This window comes from Melampsora larici-populina (genome assembly GCF_000204055.1).
Source record: "Melampsora larici-populina 98AG31 unplaced genomic scaffold MELLAscaffold_42, whole genome shotgun sequence".
NCBI lineage: Eukaryota > Fungi > Basidiomycota > Pucciniomycetes > Pucciniales > Melampsoraceae > Melampsora > Melampsora laricis-populina.
This window is the reverse complement of record NW_006768806.1, coordinates 530,417-552,012: the sequence shown is the minus strand read 5'-3', so window position 1 is coordinate 552,012 and position 21,596 is coordinate 530,417. Positions and strand designations below refer to the sequence as shown.

The 21,596-nt window shown below is 40.8% G+C and overlaps 6 protein-coding genes across 6 annotated transcripts; 3 read left to right on the top strand and 3 right to left on the bottom strand.

Annotated features, from left to right (window-relative positions):
- Positions 1-1,115: 1,115 nt before the first annotated feature.
- Positions 1,116-3,449, top strand: MELLADRAFT_110222 (uncharacterized protein; the record flags this gene model as incomplete). Its single annotated transcript, XM_007414319.1, has 6 exons — positions 1,116-1,793; positions 1,857-2,095; positions 2,175-2,668; positions 2,734-2,816; positions 2,907-3,158; positions 3,225-3,449. 6 exons carry the CDS (start codon positions 1,116-1,118, stop codon positions 3,447-3,449), a joined length of 1,971 nt encoding a protein of 656 aa, XP_007414381.1.
- A 1,805-nt stretch (positions 3,450-5,254) lies between these two features.
- On the bottom strand, positions 5,255-8,800 carry MELLADRAFT_110221 (uncharacterized protein; the record flags this gene model as incomplete). The annotated part of the gene is made up of 7 exons (XM_007414267.1): positions 5,255-6,022; positions 6,118-6,465; positions 6,558-6,986; positions 7,306-7,873; positions 8,201-8,336; positions 8,584-8,649; positions 8,740-8,800. The coding sequence occupies 7 exons, from the start codon at positions 8,798-8,800 to the stop codon at positions 5,255-5,257; spliced, it is 2,376 nt and encodes a 791-aa protein (XP_007414329.1).
- Positions 8,801-9,695: 895 nt separating this feature from the next.
- MELLADRAFT_78810 (uncharacterized protein) lies at positions 9,696-13,516 on the bottom strand (the record flags this gene model as incomplete). The annotated part of the gene is given in 5 exon segments (XM_007414266.1): positions 9,696-9,760; positions 9,780-10,177; positions 10,377-12,421; positions 12,488-13,236; positions 13,380-13,516. 4 exon segments carry the CDS (start codon positions 13,514-13,516, stop codon positions 10,094-10,096), a joined length of 3,015 nt encoding a protein of 1,004 aa, XP_007414328.1.
- A 1,498-nt stretch (positions 13,517-15,014) lies between these two features.
- On the top strand, positions 15,015-17,571 carry MELLADRAFT_66403 (uncharacterized protein; the record flags this gene model as incomplete). The annotated part of the gene is made up of 7 exons (XM_007414320.1): positions 15,015-15,077; positions 15,272-15,382; positions 15,459-15,899; positions 15,974-16,363; positions 16,424-16,576; positions 16,655-17,167; positions 17,245-17,571. The coding sequence occupies 7 exons, from the start codon at positions 15,015-15,017 to the stop codon at positions 17,569-17,571; spliced, it is 1,998 nt and encodes a 665-aa protein (XP_007414382.1).
- Positions 17,572-17,955: 384 nt separating this feature from the next.
- On the top strand, positions 17,956-18,814 carry MELLADRAFT_110218 (uncharacterized protein; the record flags this gene model as incomplete). The annotated part of the gene is made up of 4 exons (XM_007414321.1): positions 17,956-18,015; positions 18,103-18,489; positions 18,566-18,718; positions 18,785-18,814. The coding sequence occupies 4 exons, from the start codon at positions 17,956-17,958 to the stop codon at positions 18,812-18,814; spliced, it is 630 nt and encodes a 209-aa protein (XP_007414383.1).
- Positions 18,815-20,327: 1,513 nt separating this feature from the next.
- Positions 20,328-21,442, bottom strand: MELLADRAFT_91438 (uncharacterized protein; the record flags this gene model as incomplete). Its single annotated transcript, XM_007414265.1, has 3 exons — positions 20,328-20,691; positions 20,757-20,919; positions 20,995-21,442. The coding sequence occupies 3 exons, from the start codon at positions 21,440-21,442 to the stop codon at positions 20,328-20,330; spliced, it is 975 nt and encodes a 324-aa protein (XP_007414327.1).
- Positions 21,443-21,596: the final 154 nt, after the last annotated feature.

Sequence of the window (21,596 nt, the reverse complement as noted above, 5' to 3'; positions counted from 1 at the left end):
CACATTGCCACCCTGGATGACGCCTGGTTGCATTACAGTCAGTGATACAATTGATGTGAACCTTCAAGTGAGACATTGATAAAGCGGGCCATCCAGCACAATGTCTCACTGCTCACCGTCACCAACAGTACACCACGAACCCTGATTTTGCAAGAACATATGTCTGACTGTGGGATCCAGTTAAGTTAAGGTCTTGCATGAGAGCGCGATGTCATCTTCATCTGGTGAGACCTCCTCGTACACCTTGGGTTGACCCACAAGGTAGAAAACTTGAGCAAGGTTTTTTTTTCTCACACCCGGATTGATCCCTAGATTAACACAAGCCCCACCACGCGCGCCGTGGGACCCTCTCCTGGGGTGAGGATTGCTCGCTCGATGAAGGGGCCTTGGTTAAGTGCAGATTGATCCTAGTTTTGGAATTTCACTCGATTCTGGCGGAAAACATATGACCACAGAGCTACCACTGGCAGTCATTAAATCTTGGAAGGGACGTCGTGGTCGACGTACACTTCCAAAAGAACTGGTGGGTATGGCCTGAAGATGCGGAATCAGATTCATGTGTAATAAGACGATCAGCATGAAAATACACGAATCCCGTGGGACGATCACGTGCCACATTGTCCAAGTGTACTTTCCTGTAGGGGTATGACCCGGCCCCGCAATTTCACATACTTTGCAAAAATCTTCAATCAGCCTGGCTCGTTGAATGAAGGGGGGGTTGGTGACTTATGCATCACAACATCGTCATGATCAACCTAAATGTAAAAAACGATTTGATTTGCTCAAGTGAAGAATGTAGTTAGGGTATAGGCCCTGGAACCCCCCTTTTTGAAGTATCGATGATGGAATATATCGAAATCGAAAGAATTTGAATGAGTGAGCATTCATTCAATGAAGCAGGCTTCCGTGCAGTTCTCGGTCTTCACTCTATCACCAAGTTTGATCTCTTACAGAGTTCAACTTCAATTCTCCTCTCATCAATTTTTTTCTTACGATGTTATGTTATTCACTCAAATGAACTGATTTGATTCCTTGTGCATTTACTCACCACGACACTTATCCTACAACCATCCGGTCTCCTCATTCTTTCTTTCTTCTCATAGCTGGCTGTCAAAATGTTTAAATCTTCCAACTGTTCAACTTTTCTCGCCCTCAATTATTTATTCTTCTTTGTCTATACTTTATCCTTTCCCAACCATGCGGCCACCATCGCTCACATTCAATGTCCAGGCAATTTCACACTTAGAAATGCCGGTACAAAAGGCTCTCAGAAATTGAATCCATCTGAAGTTGATTACCTCCAGCGCCGTCGTCAACAAGTAGCGGGTCCAGCCTACAGGACTTATCTGCGCAATGTAAAACAATCTTTGAAAGCTGCACCGGCAGTTGATGCGAATACCCGCCGAAAACTAGGTGATTGGAACCATACTGTATCCAGTAATAATGTAATACCTGCCTATCTCGATACTATACTCACATCAAAGAATCTCAACATCCTACCTCGTACTGCATTGGCAGCTTCTGGTGGAGGATTCCGCGCGGCATTGTATTCGAGCGGTGTTTTGAATGCATTCGACGCAAGAAACAAAACTTCATCTGATGTTGGTACGGGTGGACTTTTACAAGCCAGCGATTATATAGTCGGTCTCAGTGGTGGTGCTTGGGTGGTCACTGCTCTCTCTCAGGCTAATTATCCATCATTATATGATACAGCCCTTTCAAAGAATCCAAAACAGAATCTAAACAAAGAAAACCACTTTGGAAGTTTTTTGGTTCAATATGATTTGTTCAGTGTGAGTTGAGTTTGATGATCATGAGTTCTTTGTTCGAAAATTGATGTCAACTTTTTCTATCAGCCTGCCGATAATCAAACAGTTGATGATGGAAAAGGAATTGCAGAGAAGAATGCAAATTATTTGGCCGATATCATGGCAAAAATGGCCCAAAAGTCCAAGGCTGGATTTCATGTCACCATGGTAGACTTTTGGTCATTACTGCTTCGTTATCGTATCATCAATGGAACCACGGAACATAACTTCTTTGATCAATCTCTACCACACGGTGTAGATGTCACTTTCTCGAGTATCAGAAAAGTGTAAGGAATTTTGCTCAAATACGAAGAGCGGAATCTTGATATGGTGGCTTACTTGCATATCCTTCTTTTCTACGCTCAGCTCCAGCTTTCAACGTTTTGAACAACCTTTCCCTATCATCACGGCTCTCCCGATCTCACCTGGCCAAGACAAAAAACTGCAACCTGGGGCTTTCGTCCCATTGACGAACACCGCATACGAATTCACACCAATAGAGTCAGGAAGTTGGGATGCAAACTTGGCTAGCTTTATACCAACAGAATATCTAGGTACTCGCTTAAAAAGTGGAAAGTTAACATCTCAGAAGTGCGCTCAAGGTTTTGATCAAGCTAGTTATCTTGCTGCTATCTCCAGTAATATATTTCCAAAACTCAACATCAGTACAGCTTACTTCTTTAACCAGAGTTCAGTACACAATATCATCACCTCCATTAACAACACTTTTGCAAGCTCTCAACCTGGTATATCTCTCGACACAGCCTCAGTCCCCAATCCTTTCTATCAGGTTGGGACCAATACTTATCTGGACAGAGAATCCACCGATCTTCGGCTCCTTGACGGAGGTTACGATGGTGGTAAGATTGATATCCTACCCTCAGATCATCTCACTAGTCTGATTTACATAAAATGCTCTTTACAGCTGTGACACCCTATCTCCCACTGCTGATCCCAGCCCGAAAAGTAGACATTATCATTGGTATCGACTCAATCAGCTTAACTAAGGTCAGTACCCCCTCAATACTTACTACCACGCCTTGCTATCTACCCTTACATGTTCAGCTTCTAATGCAAGTATTTTGGCATATCATATAGGATGCAGCAGCAGGATCAAATTATGCCACCGGGAATTCGCTACAAGCCACATTCGCCAGAGCTCAGCTTATGTCAGGTGCCTACAATTTTCCTCGCGTACCAAGTTCGGAAGTGGAGTACGAGAAGATAAGATCGCATCCGATTTTTTTCGGTTGTGACGAGACGGCCGCCCCGTTGATCGTATGGCTACCTAATTCAGCCCCTCTAGATGGATCAGCTGGTATCACAAACACATCAGTAGATCAAATCCAGGTAAGATAACCAATCTCTTTCATAAAAATCTAGTAGATCTGAAATCTGAGAGAATTCCATTCTTAGTATCCACGTAGACAAGTCGAAGCTTTTGTTGGTGCAGCTTCAGAAGTCGCTTATCGAGGATTCCCTAGCGCCGACAATATCAAAAACCGAGTATTTCGTGATCCACTTTGGTCCGCATGTCTCGCCTGCGCTGTGGTTGATAGGTCTCGAGAACGACAGAAAATTCCAAGGGAAGGTCTTTGCAGTCAATGCTTTCAAAGATACTGTTGGAACTCATCAAGATGAATTCATTTTTTTTTGGCTTGTTCAAATTCCAATCACATATCAATGCATCTCAACCCTCGAATTCATTGAGATTTTTTCTAATTGTTCAAATTCGGAATTTGAATATCAGAATGCATATCATTGGGCTGACAAGGATTTATTGGAATAATTGATCATTTTTTCGATTTGAAAATTTAGTATACAGCATTATAGAATTCATTTTATAATTTATTTGAAGGAGTTGTAAGAGATCAAAACAGTTACAAAACTAGATTGTGTCGTAAGGGGCCCAAATTGTAATAATCCTTCAGTAAACATTCTTTAGAGAACTCTTGAAATCTTGCTCACTTTTATGTATCACTCAATGAGATGATGATGATGACTCTTGATGAGCATGTTGATTCAAGTTGTAAATGAATAGCGGCTCTCAAAGTAGATCCAGGTCCAAGAAAAATCCAGTTGACCCAGCTTTTTATCAATAACTTTGTGTATATCACGTTAACATTTCTTAACATCTCACAACCAAAAAGTTAACTGGTTCAACCATGTTTTTTTTGTAAAACCAGGTGTCTACTGTGAGACCCATTATCTTCTCATTTGCTTTCTTGATTTCTCACAAATTTGGTCAATTTTGTTAATTAGTGGCTCTCAAAGCAGATCCAGTTTCAACAAGAACCCAGTTTGACCCAGTTACTTTTTGATCAATAACTTTGTGTATACCAACTTAACATTTCTTACCATCTCACAACCGAAATGTTAACTGGTTCAACCATGTTTTTTTTCAAACCAGGTGTCTACTTTGAGACCCATTATTTTCTCATTTATTTTCTTAATTTCTTATCATTTTCTTAATTTCTCATTACTTTTCTTAATTTCTCATTACTTTTCTCAATTTCTCACAAATTGGGTTGATATTCTTAATTAGTGGCTTTTTAAAGCAGATCCAGTTTCAACAAGAACCCAGTTTGACCCAGTTACTTTTTGATCAATAACTTTGTGTATACCAACTTACCATTTCTTACCATCTCACAGCCAAAATGTTAACTGGATCAACCATGTTCTCTTGTAAAACCAGATGTCTACTTTGAGAGCCATTATATTCTCTTTCATTCCCTTATTTTCTCATTGATTTTCTTAATTTTTTACTACTTTTCTTAATTTCTCATTACTTTTCTCAATTCCTCATGAATTTGGTTAAGTTTGTTCATTAGTGGCTCTCAAAGTAGACCCAGTTCCAAGAAAAACTCAGTTGACCCAGTTACTTTTTATCAATAACTCTGTGTATATCAACTTACCATTTCTTACCATCTCACAACCAAAAAGTTAACTAGGTCAACCATGTTTTTTTTTTGCAAAACCAGGTGTCTACTTTGAGAGCCATTATTTTCTCTTTTTTTTTTTTCCAAATTTCTCATTACTCTTCCTAAGTTCTCTAATATCTTCCCAAGTTCTCATTAGTTTTCCTAAATTCTCATTACTTTTCTTTAGTATACAATCTTTCAAAAACCTCAAACCCCTCTCTTCAATCCAATCCTCTTGCATTGAACATTCCCCATCAAAACTTCCTTCCAACCCCACCCTCTCCAGAAAAAAAAAATCAAAAAACCCCTTAAACCTCTTCTAACATAAAAAAAATCACAAGATATAAAACAAAAGATTCAACAAAAAAGATTATATAGATATATATCTTTATATAAACTACTCATTTTCATCATCATTTGATTTTTTTTTTCTCTTTCTCTCTCTCTCTAAGCACTAACACAAAGCCTAATCACAAAAAAAGAAAAAAATCTTAAATATCTTCAAAAAAAAAGTTTTATAATTCATCAAGATCTAGACAAATTCCTCAAGACAACTCTAGGATGAGCTCTTTCCATTTCTTCCCCACCAGCATCACCCACACCCACACCACCACCACCCACAGCAGCAGCAGTAACAACAGGAACCCCAACTTCATCAACGACTACTACTCCATCACCACCACCACCTCCTCCTCCACTACTATCACTAATCTCTATCCGTTCAGTCATCCCTTCATCTTGAAAGCCATCCTCATCATCCATAAGTTCTTCCATATCACTTTCCAAATCATCATCATCCTCTAAATCCAACTCCAATTCATCCCTTTCCCTCTCCCTTTCCCTTTCCCTATTCCGATCCCTATCTCGATCTCTATCAACTCTCAACCCAACCCGTTCTCTTTCTCCCCTACTACTACTCCCATTCATTTCCTTTTCTTCTTCTATTCTTCCTCCTGCTCCTCCTGTTGGTCCTCCCAAGACTTCCTTTCCTTTATCTTTTCGATACCTTCTTCTCTCTTTCCATTCTTCTACATCAATCAAAACATGTGTAAACTCCAACCATTTCCATGCTTCCCATCCTTCCCAATCATCATACCCAGGTAAATCTACTCCAATCAATTCTAATCGTTTCAATCCATCTGACGAATCTCTTATTGTTTCGGCTAATCTGGCTACTGATCCGATTTGAACCCATCCACATCCTCTTACATCTAAATATGATATATTGGGTACTGATAATGCTAATGCATTGATTAATTGAGATGTAATATTTTCAGTTTGTCTTAAATCTAACTAAACTCATTCCAAAGCAATCAAACATCCAAACCAAACATCAGTTTCTCATCATCTCACTCAAGACGGACGAGGAAAAAAAAATCAAAACTTACCATCTCAAGATAAGGTAAACATCTAATACAATGATACAAATCAGCTTCTTCTCTCAACGTACAATTCCTAACAACCATCTCTTTAATCAAAGGTGCCAAAGTGGTGAGTTCAATCAAAGCTTGTTCTTCTTCATCTAATTCCATACTTTCCATCATCAATCGTTTTAAATTAGGCATCTTTATAATCGGATTCGGTATTAAATCTCCAATCAAGGACCATATCACTGGTGTGGTGATACCGGCTAATTCTAAATTCTTTAATGAATTTAATTGAATCGGTGGTGGTCTTAATTGTCCAAGTGCTGATTCATCTGATCCTAATTCACTCATCTCTTCATCTAGATTCTCCTTTTAAAATTTGTAAAAGAAAAAATCCTATATTAGTTTTTAAACTAGTTGATCTTCCAAAAAAGAAATGGATAAATATTCAAATCACTTACCCAAAATGATAAATCTAATGGTACTTCATCATCAGATTCATGTTCAAATTCAACAGAATATAAAATCAATGAAACCAAATTCGGTGATTTCCTCAAAAGACTAAACAACATCCGTCCCCAACCTACATTCTTAAGTAACAAAGAACGTAACACTGGAAATTGATCCGGTAAAACAAGTTGACCTAATTCCATTCCAACCAAACTGATCCTTTCTAATTTACTTATCATAGGTTCTCCATTAGGATCCTGTTCTGGTATCTCATTCCCTCCACCTAATGCAAACTTAGGATCTCTTGAAGTCGGTTTTCGATGAATCCCACTCACTCCTGGTACCACTTCTATTTCAACACTTTTTAAATCTGGCATCCAAGTCATTAATCCAAAAAGTGTCCTAGGTGGAATTCGAGCGTAAGGATACGAGACGAGAAACTGTTGTTGGTCATGGGGGAAAAGGCAATCTATATATCAGTGATTTGGATGAAGGTGAATGTTGAAACTCATTCAAGAGGTCACGCTTCGAATCTCATCCCCTCCACAAGTCATCCTATACCTACCACTGTAACTCATCCCAGATTGAAAAAGAGACGTTCATGAAGAAGAAGAAGAGAATGAAAACAGAAACGCGTAGGTACGCTTCTTAAGAATCAAGTAGTAATAACTTGTACTAAATCTCCCAGATAGGTTCAAAGAGCTCGGATATCCAAGTAAAAAAAGAACAATCAAAGTTCAAGAAGAGAGATCAACTGACCTTAAAGTCTACCACAGTACGTGCCCAAGGAGTTTGAATAAACGTCCAAAGTTCATGAGCAATCTGAAGGGTTTGATCAAATTGACCATCTAATCTGATATCCAATTCCATCAATCCCACATACATCAATCCAAAGTTTAAGTTTAACAAGCTTCTGATGGCTCGAAGATTATGAACCAGTAAGTTGGTGTTCCAATAAGGTTGATCGGGTATGATCACATAACGATTTCCTCTTTCATTGAGTGATAAGAGAGGTGGTGCTAATCTAAGCGATAATCGTCGAAGTGGTCGATCTCTTGTAGCTTGAGAATGAACGATCCATCGTCCGATAGGACCATGAGTCGAGATAGGTGGTGAGAGAGCTTGATATCGACGAGGATCAGCTCGTTCGAAAAAGAGAGTTTGAACCTGTTCAACTGTGCTTGGATTCGAGATCTCGATGGTTAATCTTTGTGACCATAGAAAGGGTAAGGCCAAAAGTGCCAAACGAAGTGGACGTGAGCAACATGCTAATCGGATCAGTTCTCGTTCGCCCACCAAACTAGCCACGTAGACCAAGATTTCTAAGCTGTGATGAGATGAAGGAAGAGAGATAGTCAAAGATGACCAGAAAGAAGAAAAGGTGTGGTGGTGAACCCACTCGAGAGAAAGGTAAGCAAGTGTCAATCATGGATGTTGAGGATAATGAAGAGAAATCGAACAAGGTGAAGAAGACAAAGATTGAGATCAAGTGATGATTTTGATCGAAGGAATCAAGTCGAGTTGATGAAGCGTAGATTTGAAGATCGATAACGTGAATGAAAGATGAATGGTTTTTTAAAGTTTAAGAAAGAACAAGAGAATTTGATTAGTAAGTTGTGCAGAGACCTCGATGATTATCCAAGCTTCAACTCACGATAAAGATCCCAACATGATAGAAGGATGAGAATCGAGAGATGAAGGTGTGAAGTTGGTAGTATTGGTAGTATTGGTAGTAGTGGTAGTAGGACTGAAGTTATTAGAAGTTACCAAAACCGTTGGGGAAGGTGAGACTAGGAACAGGTTGATGATCATCAATTGAGTGATCGAAACATGAAGGGTGTGTTTTTATTTAATCAATCAAACAAAAGAGAGACAGAGAGAGAAAAGAGTTCTCGATCAGTATTCCATTCGAATCCAACCACCCAAATCCCTCTGGATGTCACACTCCACCACTCTTACTGCTCAGTACATCACGCGACCCAAGATCTATGTGTGTATATGGATGATGATGTAGAGTTCATAAGTGTGATCGCTCACGCTTATTGCGTTGTTGTAATGGCTCACTAGTAGCGCGTTTTGGTCTAGGATCGGATCGTGAAGAAGCTATGATCGAAAAGATTGAAGAGATAGTAAGTTAGTATTACGAATCCATGAATCAAATCAAATCAAATGAAATGAAATAGTAAACTGAACAAGGAGTAGATAGATTAGAAGAAGCCGGAGCTTCTGCTGAACGTTTTCGATTCTTTTCCATTTTTAAATCAATGATATGATTAGATTGATGATCATTTGAGGCAATGATATCGACATTTAGACCATTTGATAGATTTGATAGATTCGAATGATTTGAATGGTTTGGTTGATTAGAATGGATTGATGGATCGAAATGGATTGATTGAAGTTGAAGTTGATTAGAAATGATGAAGATCTTTTTGCTGAGCTGGTGGTGGTGGTGTTGACTTGAATCGATTGATGGTTTCTTGACCACTTCACTTCACTTCATCATCTCAATCCAATCCTATCTAAACTACATTCCTCAAAACTACATTAAACTCAACAACACATTCTACTACTCAATTTCCACCCTATCCATACCATACCAAACACCCACTCATAAATACTTGATCACTTTAAAGTTTCATTCAGAAGAATTCTTTACACAGCATTCTTATTATGTACATATCTCTCCATAGCATCCAATCCTTCAATCTCAATTTGAATGATCACTCTACATCTTCATAAACAATTGTATTGTCCATAGACCTTCCCTCAATTCAAACCTAGTCATTATCACTCATCACCACTTAAACTTTTACACAAATTATATCCAAACCCTTCAAAAGTTCAAAACTAATCTCTTGTTCCAAACCCTCTTCATGAATACATACACTCATCACTCAATGCCCTCCAACTTTGAATCCAAACTACTCATTCTCTTGATTTGACTATTTATAAACCTTTTAAAATCTTTTTGAAAGAGAACATTATGTAAATACACACCTTTTAACCAATCTTTTACAATGAAGATTCAACATTAACAAAAAAACACCAAATGTACCTTTCCTTTCCTCTCCTTGACTCTCATTCATCAAAGAAGCAGAAAAATCATTAGATTATTAGTTGGTTTATTAGTTGGTTCTTTTTTTTGCTAAGTCTTTTGATTAGAATAATGAAAATAATTAAACAAACATTCAAGAAAATAAAAAGAAAAGACATTCAAACAAAAAAAAAACATTCAAACAAAAAAAAACATTTAATAAAGAAAAACATTCAAACAAAAAAAAACATTCAAAAAAACATTCATAGAAAAGAAAAATCATTCAATAAAAAAAGAAAAGAAAATCATTCAAAAAATCATTCAAAAAAGGAAAGAAAAGAAAAAGAATCAAAGCAGGAAAAAAGATCTTGTTGAAAATTATCAAATATTAAAAAGTCATTATTATCATCATCATCCATAATTCAAATCCAAATCCTCAATCCATATCCTCAATAATCCATATCCTCAAAATAAACCATCATCCCCTCATCCCCTCATCTCCTCCTCCACTCATCCCCTCCTCCTTCCACCCCCACCTCCAACCCTACCCCTACCCCTCCCCCTCCTTTCCTCTTCAACTTTCAAATAAGTTCCCTAAAAACCCCCCAAAAAAACCAAAAAAAAATCAATCCCAAAACCCTTTCATTCTTTTCTCAAAAAGATAACTCCAAAAAGAAAAAACCTCCAAAGAGAAAAAACCTCCAAAAAGAAAAAACCTCCAAAAAGAAAAACCCTCCAAGCAGAAAAACCCCAAGCAAAAAAAAACTCAAAAAAACCAAAAAAAACCACTCACAATCGTACCAATCTCATCCCCATTCTCTTTCCCAAGGATTTCCCTCAATTCATCTTTACAAGCCAAAGGCAAAACGTTCATAATCCTTTTCAATTTGATTTCCATCTCTACTAAATCCCTCTCCTCATGCCCATCCCTTCTCGACTTCTCACCCAAACTTCCAACCTCAATCGATTTCCTGTCCATCCCGTTCTTCTCCCCTTTTTGATCATCACGAATTCCAAGATCCGAAACCGTAGATCCGACACTCGAAAGTTTTCTCAAAGGTCTAGGACCCTTAACACTTCCTACTCCTACTCCTCCAAACCCCATCCTAGTTCTTCCTACCATAGCTGATCCAGTAGATGTATGAGTGATCGAGATTGGTGAAGAAATCTTTCCGATCCTACTCCCCCCTGAACCCCCTGATGATGAACTGTTCTGAACCAAAGAAGTTCCAAGTGATGTAGATCCATTAGATTTCTTATGACTATTACGTCTAGTCAACTGACTTAAAAATCCGATTCTTTGCTGCGAAGAAGGTTGAGAAAAAGGTTTGATCGAATTAGATAGCTTGTTTTGAGATGTTTGTAAAATAGTTGTAGGATGATTAGATTTGAATGAACCTCCATTCTGTTCGAGTCCAACTGGATTTGGAAGGATTCCATGTTGATAAAGACCAGGAAACGGTAAATTATCAACTTGGATCAAAGGATTAATCCCTCCACTACTCTTACTACTACTAGTATTATTACTGATCACTTCCATTAACTGAGGGGTTCCTTTCTTTTCGGTAATCTCGATTGCTTTAACTGCATCTGATCTAACAGGAAACGAAACCACACTACTCGATCCACTTGAAACGTCTCTAGAATGTGGTAAAACTTGATGATGAGATGGTAATTGGAAATGTTGTAAATGATTAGGAATCGGTGAAATCGGTTGAGAATTCGGTGTAGGTAAATAATTTAATTTGTTGATCGACGATCTTGCTCCGACTTCTTCTTCTAATACTCTGGTTGAAGAATGTCGAACCGGATCAAGTTTTTCTAAACTACTACGAACCGGTCCATGGCTTTGTTGAAGATGAGTTGGATATCGATTCGAATTAAAATTGGATTCCAACATCTTAATTGATTCTTGTTGATCAACTCCATTAGTCTTATACCAAATCCATAAATCCAATCCGATCGGCACCGAATTAATCTCATTAATACTCTGAGCATAGATCCTACACCTTTCAACGGTCGATTTAATCTTTTTGATTTCTTTATGATGGATCGCTTTGATATTCATAAGATGAGGTGCTTTACACAGCTGATTGATCGATTTGGTTTTAGAAGTCGGATTCTTCGAAAGACTTTTGATACATTCATTCGTCCATTCTTGTCGTTTGTTTAACAAATTCAATTTCATTCGAATCTCACTTGATCTTTCTTTCGGTGATTGGGATCTATAGTGATCATCAAGTGATTTCAACCTACGTTCGATCCTACTCATCGATTCTTGTCGGATCGGTCCTGTTTCAATAGTAGATAAAGTGGTAGGATGTGTAGCTGGTATACCACGAAGTTCAGATGTTGGATGTGATTCTAACCATTGCCATTGATTTAATTGACTTAATTCAGATGAAGATCGACTGATGACCAGTGATTTACGAGGAGCTTGTCCAAGATTAGGTGAGGATTGCTTATGGTGAAGATTCATAGGTGAAACTGGATGATGCCGTGTGATAGGAAGAGAGACAGGAAGAGATGATTTAGTAGGTGTTGTGTCCGCTGGACGTGAGATGGTACTGATGAGTTGTGGGTAAGAATTAATAGGTATAGGTGTACTAGGGGATTGTGCTTGAAGGCTTGGAGGAGATGAAGGAATCTTGGATGGAAGTTTGGTTGGTGAACTTTTTTTGAGTCTCGGACTAGGTGACTGTTGATTGGGTTGATTCGAATCATGACCAACGGAGGTAGAGCATGATGATGAAGTGATTTGATCGAGTTGAATTGAACTTGATTCAGATTCATCATTCGAAAGAGCTTTAGTGATTGGTAAAGGTGTGAGACGATCAGCTAGAAAAAAAAAGACAGTCAACCTGATGAATAAAAATATAAGATTGAAGATGAATGATCACTTACATTTCTCAACCTTTTCTTGTTCTGCTTCCTCTTCATCATCCATACCTCGCTTCTCTTGACTGTATGCTGAAAGACTCGAAGTACTACTAGCAATCGTCAAATCCGCCTTTGACTGATCAAAAGATGATAAAGCTTCTTGAAGTGAAATCTTTTGAGGAGAATGAGATCTTCTTCTATCCGGTTGCCGTTCCAATTTGTTAGCATTAATCTTCCGTTTGACACTCGAAAGAAGTGAAGAGTAAGAAGTTGAGACTGGCATCTCTGGTTCGTTGCTATGAGCAGCAGATTGATGAATGAGAGGTGAAGTAGTGGTGAGTTGAAGATGATTGAAATCTGAATGAGCTGAATTGATAGCTTCTCCTAACATCAGATTAAGTTCATCCAAGACTTGAGATTGATTTTGAAGTGAGATTGAAGATTCGAATGATTCTGAATCGAATCGAAGTGTTTGATTTGGATCTTCAGTCTCATCCATAGATGATGATTGATTATGATCCTGATGATTAGTTGATGATGGATTTGAAGTTTTATCAAACTGATACAAATCCATAGGTTTGATTGAATTCAGATGAGCACTACTAGAAAGAGGACTACTACTGATCGAATGAGTGTTGGTAGTAGTATGAGAAGAAGATTGATATTTAGCATAGAGTGAAGCTAATTCATGATCCGAAGCAGAAGGTGAGATTTGATGAGATGGATGGTTTGGTAAGAGTAAATGTGGATCTGGTTTTGAGATTGATGATAGACTGAATGAGTTTGAAGTCGTTGGACTTGATGGTGAAGATGAGTTTGTATTAGTGGGTGATTGATGAAAGGTTGGATTGGTTGATGATCTGTGAAGAGTGATGGTCAGTGATTTTGATGATTGATTGGATTGAATGAAACTTACGTATGATTAGAGTCATTTGGATGCTGCTGATTAGAATGAGAATGAGAAGAAGAAGAAGTCAAGTTAAGATTTAATGAATTAGTAAGTTGATTTGATAAGTTCATTGGTTCTTGAGTAGTAGTGGTTTGATAAATCATAGATGATCGATTTGAATTGTGATTGATTTTTTTCAATTTGTTTTTGGATTTCAATCTGATTTGATGATGATGGTGGTCATCAGTTTGACTTGAAGATTGATGATTTGTAGTTGATTTGATTCTGATTCGATCTAATACTTTTTGAATATAAACTTCTAAATCATCACTCTTACTTTCACTTAATTTACACTTTGTCTCATTCTTGATTGCATTCGATTTCGATTTCGATTTCGATTTCGATTTAGTTTCCTTTCTTGATGAAGATGATGATGATGATGATGATGATGTAGTTTGTGTTAATGTAGTTTGTCTTAATGTAGATGGTTTAAAAGCAGCAATAGTTTGATGATTTGATAAACTTATTAAACTTAACTGATGATGATGATGATGATCATCAGTATGATTACTTGATGAATCGATTTCATGATTCGAATAAATTGATGAATGACTCGATTCACTACTCATCGATCTCTTTCTTTCTTCTGCTTCTGCTTCTTGTTCTGCTCTGATCGAACTTGATGAGTTTCTTGCTGTCTTCAATGCCGGATTATAAGAGCATGATGCTTGATTCGGATTACTAAGTGGTAATGAAATTGGTTGACCTCTTAATCTAACTGAAGAACATCCTGATAAATCTTCTTTCATGTTCTTTTCTTTCTTTAAAATCTTCTTCTTTCCTTTAATGTTCATCATCTTCTGTTCAATGTGGTTTCGTTAATAATTCTCGTGTGTGTGTGGGTGTTATAATAATCTGTGTGCGTGTGTGTTTGTTTTGATATATAATAAGAACTATAAACTTGAGATTTGAAATGGGTTCTTGAAAAGAATGAGAAATCTAAAGAAACTTTCAAATCATGTCAGTCAGTTATCAAATTCTTCTTCTTCTCATCCATCGGGACGATTTGTAAATCAATTTCGTGATCTCATAGTGTGTACATATCTGTGAATCGTGCCTTTCTTCTTTTTTCATCATCAACCTTCAATTAAAGAAAAAAAAAAATACCCGATCGTCAACTTCTCTCTGGAAAACTTGTATTCAATAGATTTTCAATTCAACTTTCTCTCAGTTCATTCATCAATTCAAGTCTTTCACTCTGTTTCACTGCACTGCCTAAAATCCTTAATCCTTATTCAATTTCTTAAGTACTTACATACATCAGTTTTGGATTTCAAAAGCTTCAAAACATCTTATTACTGAGGAAAAGAACCTCCCTGTCACAGGGAGTCCCAGAGGATCCGGGTTTTCATCCTGATAATTTGGGACTGAGATTTTCCTGAGAATTCGAGATTACAGCACCCCGCGTATTAGCATACACAGTAGCATATCATATGTCATGTAATAAAGGAAAACAACCCCTACGTATAAGTACAAAACCTTACGTGAATGTTGTGATTCCCTTCGTGATTACTGTTGAAGCCTGTCACATGAACACCCAATCACCCAATCCACCAATCCTCTTCAACTCATATTGTTTCATCATCTTTGACCATTCCCAAAATGGTTGTCTTAAATCTCTTCAATCGCAACCACATGTTTCAATCCAGACCAAAAACGGCGATGGTACGATATACTCATCACAAGTTTTTTCACAATCACAAAAATCCAACCACGAACACAAGAAACCATCCCAAAATCGAATCGATCACTTCGTCCACGCCCTTTCTAAGCCTTCATAACCCAACTATCTTGAACGTTACTTATTTTGCATCATGGTCATTGCCACCCTTGTTCACGAAAGGTACTGATTCATCAAGGAAGGGTTCCTCCCTGCGCCAGCTAAGGGCGCTCTGGTTGGCATTCTCTGTCCAGAGTGCTCGACACCCCTCAGATACCATTCTGCACTGGCCGACTCATGGCGCATCCACGTAAGTAAAGCAGGACCATTTCAGCAGTGTCCATGTGGCACAATTAACTAATGGAACGTGCTTTTGCAAAACTTAGTGCCCCACACCGCCCAAAAACAATCAACACAACTGGCGCACCTGGCGATGTGATCAACTGAACCACGAACGGGCGTTGATTAACGCTGGGGTTCCCCAACCGATCGTTTCTTCACCAGAAGATTGGGGTTCTCGCATTTCACCATTTGGCGTCTTACTTGATCCTAAACCCCCAAACCTCGCCAACCCATCTACTACCAATCGAAACAAAACCGCCAGCAGGACCAACAATCTGGCCAACCCTATTCCTCATGATGTTTACCATCCATTCTTAGGTCGACAACCTCCTCTCACCACGTTGGAAACGCCACAAGTTGACTCGCTTGCAGGGCCACATCGGGTGAAGGTCAAGTATCCTTGTCAGCGACCTTCACGTGGGCCCACCGCACGTACTCATCGCGCGACAGGGAATAAGGGTTGCCCTTATCAGTACTGCCAAGCGGTGAGGATTGATTCCCAATAGTTATCTTGCACCGGTATTCATTACTAATGCAATCACTTGCGTGGTATACACAGTGTTGCCTTGAATACGGTTTGGGGGCGTGTTCCAAGCACACTCGAACGCACCCCGCCCACATCAAAAACCCGATGGATGTGGCAAAGGCTCATCAAGTACCTCGTCACCCATCTCAATCGACCTCAGGTAGCATTAGTCTTAGCACGGCTGCAAGTACATCAACTCAAGCCAGTACATCAACTCAAGCGACACCCGAAACAGGACGCGCACGCACTGGTGGCCGCATCCACCAATGGGCCCAATCAGCTAACACGCTGGGACGGCTTCTGGGTCCTCAAACCGTTGCGAACATCCAGAACGACCGGCGTGAGCGATATGAAGCTTTTGAACGGGAGATAGCTCAAAAATACGATGAGACCAAGGTCGTCACAATCCACCTGTGGCTCAAGGTGGGGGATTTCACTGTGACGGCCAAATCAATGACCATAGCACTGACGCGTTAAAAGCAGGCGGACGAAAGCAAGGTCATTTCGGCGCATTTCGCGCAATGGCCGAAGGCTAGGCTTGACGAATCCAGCCTGCTCATGCAAGCTTGCACGCAGACGCTGGGCCCTACGTGGAACCGAGCCCTGTTTTTCTGGGACGAAAAGCTAGACTCTTGGGTAAGTATTCAAGTTCTCTCAAGTCTTCTTATTTCATAATTTGTAATTTGTCTTCATGCTTCACTTCTTTGTGTTCAGCATGAAACTATGGTCACTTTTCCTCACCGGTTCCTCTCAAGCGACAAAGTGGTCATAGTTTGGTCGCAACAAGTGGATCCTCGTACACCTGGTTTGCCGCAAAGCAAGTCCAGGCACCTCAGTACTGGCTTCATTCAAAACGATCCGATTGAGCCTGCGACCTCCAAAGCTGGACAAGCCACTCTTCCTCCCAAATCCGACGGGGAGGAGATAATTTTGGTTAAATCCTATCTGACAGCTAGTGCACCTGCCAAACGGGCCAGCGCGCCTCCCGATTCCGATGATGACGAGATCACTGTGGTGAAGTCCATTCTGACATCCGCCAGTGCCGACGCCAACCGTGACATATCACCCAAAACCGACCATTCAGACAATTCAGTTGAGCTGGTGAGTAGCAACTTTCCAACCACGATCCAACCAAACATGGTGAAACGCGAAAAATCAGAAGACCTACCTATATTTGACCCTTTCGAAGTGTCACCAAGACACGACGCGAACAGAGGTCATCACCCCGTGAGTATTTAAATCCGATGTCTATTTGGCCATAAGTCAGTAAACCGTGTGACTGATGGATTGTTGCTTCCGAATAGGAATCAGCTGGTGGTGGCTCCACTTCCACTACGACTACAAAGTCCGACCCAGCCTTGAAAAAAAAGTGGCCTGGCCCAGAGGTGCTTGTGTCAACCCTTCTTGCGTGGTACAAGGAGTGTGAAACTCGTCCTCCCCTGCAGGCATGGAAGGACGTTTGGGGTCACGAGTGGGTTTTGGTACCTTCAACTGTGTATAGGAATCGGCAGTGGGTGGAAAGAGTGGGGTACAAACGATTCTTGGCAGATTACAGGAAGAATCCCCGTGCAAGCGTCGGACAAGCACGGATTCTTTACAAGAAGGAGTTCCAAGCAGTGGCGAATGTCTAAGAACAAAGACGATAGGGATAAGACTGTTTTTTTTTTCTTCTGTAATTACTCATTAATGATTGTTAATACATAAGTGTGGGCGTGAAATGAAAAGCAGGGTCCAATTAGAAGCATCGAGTTTGTGTTGCGTCAGCTGCCTTCCTCACCAACAGGTGAGCATGGCATGGCACCAGCGCAGGACTTTCCCGCGCCTCGTCTCAACACCCTTCGCCCGACCCTGACACTCACCTGATGATGTGGTCGTCTACACTACCACGTGAACCCCTTGAACCCTGGCACTGTTTATTGATCCATCGAGTCGCAACCTGCAATTAGGGGATTGATATAAATCACCTAAATCGTTGACTCTCACAAATTGATAGAGCACAGCTGCCATCAATCATCATGCCACCTCGACCACGCCAGACTGCCTCACTGTCGGCCATTCTAACTACAACCAGCGATGTATGAGGACTTATCTCTCCTTGTTAATGTCTTATCGTATCTTTCCTGACTTTCGTACCACCTCTTTCTTTATTTTCCCTTCTACAGGCCACTCTACTGCGCTTGCCGCCTGGCGGTGTTGCCTGGCACAAGTCCGAAACACATATAGTGTTCAAAGGGCCAGAAGGCCAGCCCGTCCTCAGCCCACTCACAGCATACGGATACGTAATGGCTGATGACGCGCTCACCCGTCATCAGACGTATCACATCCATGGTGCTGTCGGGGTAGATCTCGACGACGGTGCTGCTTTTATTAAGCACAGCAGCATCACGCAGAGTTTGGTTGCGACGATTCCTCCTGAACCAGTCGAACTTGCAGGTAAAGCAATGATCAGCTCTATCGGCAAGGTACAGAAGGTCGCGTTTGACAATGTCAATGAGGATGGTGAATGGCAGCTTACAGTTCAAGCGGAACATGAGATCTTCAATCCGGAAGTAAGTTGTTTAGTTGCATCTGGGTGGGGTGGCCTAATCAACTCAATGGCCTGCTTTTATCTTTATCTTTATCCAGGACAGAAAAGCATTGCACTTTCCGATTACTTATTGCTTTGGGTATTTTTCTCCTGGTTTATCCGAGATGGGAGATATCGAAATAAATACATTGATGTGGTTCGTGGGCACCGTCGATTCGAAAGACTTGGTATCTAATCAGTTGATTGTCCAAGTGCGTATGTATGAAAATCACAAGCGATGTTCACCTCTTGCTGACTATCTTTCTTTCGAACGTTAGGTCCTTGAATATGGCATCGTTGGGTCCTAAATGCTGGTCCCTCCCTCCTCTCGAAACCTTGACCGTGTTGAAAGAAATTTGTCCAACTTTTACAGTTAAATGTTGTACTTGTATTTACTTGCCATTCATTTCAAGTATTGCAATTGTATCTCCACGTTATTGGTTTATAGATTTGATTAGATCAAAATTTTCGCGCATGATATGTTACTTCATATGACACAACATATACATACTGCTCCTCTCGAGGTAGTTGTGATGCACTTCACATATACATTTCATATCGCTTGTCTGTCTGACTTGATTTATTTCATAGGTAATGTGGTACTTATTTTAAACAAACAAACCATATCTTGGTAGCATTCACGTAAGAAGTAAGAAGACACGAGTATAATTCAAGTTACAAGGTTGAGAGATCAAAGGCTATACAGAGCTTAGCTAGCTACATATATCCATTACCCATGAACTCCATTCCTTTGCGCTTGTTCAACTTTTTGGTGAACCAAACATTCCTCAAGTGGACCATCTGTTCCAAAAAAAAGTTGTACCGGAGTGAATGCATATTACGACACATTGACGCGAATCCACCGTACCAGATATTCGTGAGTTCTGCCGCCGAGGCATTGAAAACCCATCTTCCATCCTCTTGTATATCAGGGAAGAGCTTTGGGTCCGTGAACATCTTGCAAAATTCATCACTCTCCGCATGAGAGCGATGGTGGAAAGGATCCACAGGTATCACAGTACCTTGAAATAGTCTTGAATCACCATTTCCGTGGTAGATGTGTTCGGTTAGACGACATGCGTTGTCGTAAAAGACTACTTCAGGCATACCTTGAGGAAAAGTATCTTCCAAAAAACACTGGTTGAGGCAGGGACAAGGACGTTAATATCAAAGCCATACAACATCAGATCATGTTTGGGACGCACCTTAACAGCACTCACTGATTCGGAGTGATAGAAGGTGGTTCTGGCTAAAACAATTCCACAACAGCCAACAACCAGTTGGTCATTGTGTGTGCGGCACCTCGAAACTACGAGTTTGCCATGTGATTTTGATTCGCCTCCATCACGGCCGCGCTCGTGGAAACGGTTGGCCTCGTCAGCCTGTCGCAAGCCTTCCAGATTGTTAAATTCGCCCGTTTCGGCATCCAGGTGAACCGTGGGATCGGACGGCAGATTAGAGCCAGGTCGATTGAGGATGGCTGTTAGGGAAAAATTGGATTTCACGCGCTCGGTGAACTTGGCCCACGCTTCTATGTGGGCCGTCTGGTCACAGGTTTTTGAATCTGGCATATTGTTTCTTTGGCACGGTTGTACGTGACATCGACTTCCGAGAAGTGACTGGTGAATTGGACAAAAACGATCGTTTATATTGTCCAAGCAATTGGTGCATGGCCCTTCAGGCGGTGGTTGTCCAGAATCTCTAGCTATCTCCTCGAGCTGATCTGTCGTTGCACTGCAACGCCAGTGGCCGATGGTCAGACCATCAGTGACCACTGCTCTAATGCCTGGAAGGTTTGCCACGATGTTAGCCAAATCCAATCTATATAAAAAACTGTACAGTACCATAAAATCTTTCCTCGCCGGTGTCAGGATCAACACCTCCTGATTTGACCCGAACGCAGCTGCTGCAATAATGATCTCTAAAGGACGTTCCTTCCACATCAAGCCGGTCGAGATGAGAGGCAATGGCCTCGTCAAACCGAAGGTCATCGGTTCCAGTGGCCGGAAGGAGCAATTGTTTGCCTCTGTGATCTTCGTGAGCGAGGAGATCTCGTAGTTTGAGTGCGTCTAGGCAAACGGCCTCTGACATGGCCGGCGTATATACCTCGTCGAAATTTGGGACATCAACCAAGTCTTCAATATAAATTTCGTTGTACCAGTTCGTCAGGTTGAAGTGCGAGACACTTTGGGAGGTGAGGTCATCAGCAAACAAACATTGCTATGGTTCCATACGAACATATTGACATACTGAGCCAGCATTTGTATTACACGGAATAGGTGGCCCAATCGGTTAGTGATGTAGTAGTGACAGTGAACGTGCAGGATGTCGACATCACGCCCCATGGCCAAGGTATAATAGTGTCGCGTTTTGGCGGTCGTGTAATAGCTAGGGCGGTATGATGCTCCACAGCCTGGAATAGTAGCATTCGAGTTAGATATTGGTTAGAGGAAATTAAGGACATTAGTAATTCGAGAGGTTCACCCACCTGGGCAATCGAGGATGACCGTCTGAACGGAGTGCAGACCATCCGTGTCGTAAAGGTACCCATTTAGGCGGGTGTGGACATGTAAATTAGGTGAATTTGGACAGATAACACATTGAGATACTGGTGGGCGTAAGAAACGTTTGGGTAACTTGAATTGGAGACCCAACAAGCGGATGGCAGCTTTTGGATCCAGGCGGGTCCAGGGTAACAGAGGGAAAGTTAACGTCCAGAGATCGATGATGAGGTGGTTGGGAAAGGTGGGAGAGAGAGCGCTTGTGAGGAAAGGTAACACCGTTGGTCGATGGGGTGTGAGACGCATCGCAATTCCAGCATTATGGTGAACTTCGGACGCTAAGGTGATGAATCGTACGAAGTCCGTGACGGTGAGGGTCGTGCTGAGATGAGCACTTGTGGTCGACAATTGCGCTACGAAGTCGATGAGAAGCATCGTTTGGTGAGTTCGTTTGGAGGGATTGGTGTACTTAACCAAAACGGAGTAGGAGGCTGGTCGGGTCTGTCACAGGGGGTCGTGTTTGTCACTGCGGTGTCCAACCATGTGACAAGGCATCCGTGGAAGAATCACGCACCTAATTGCACAGTGT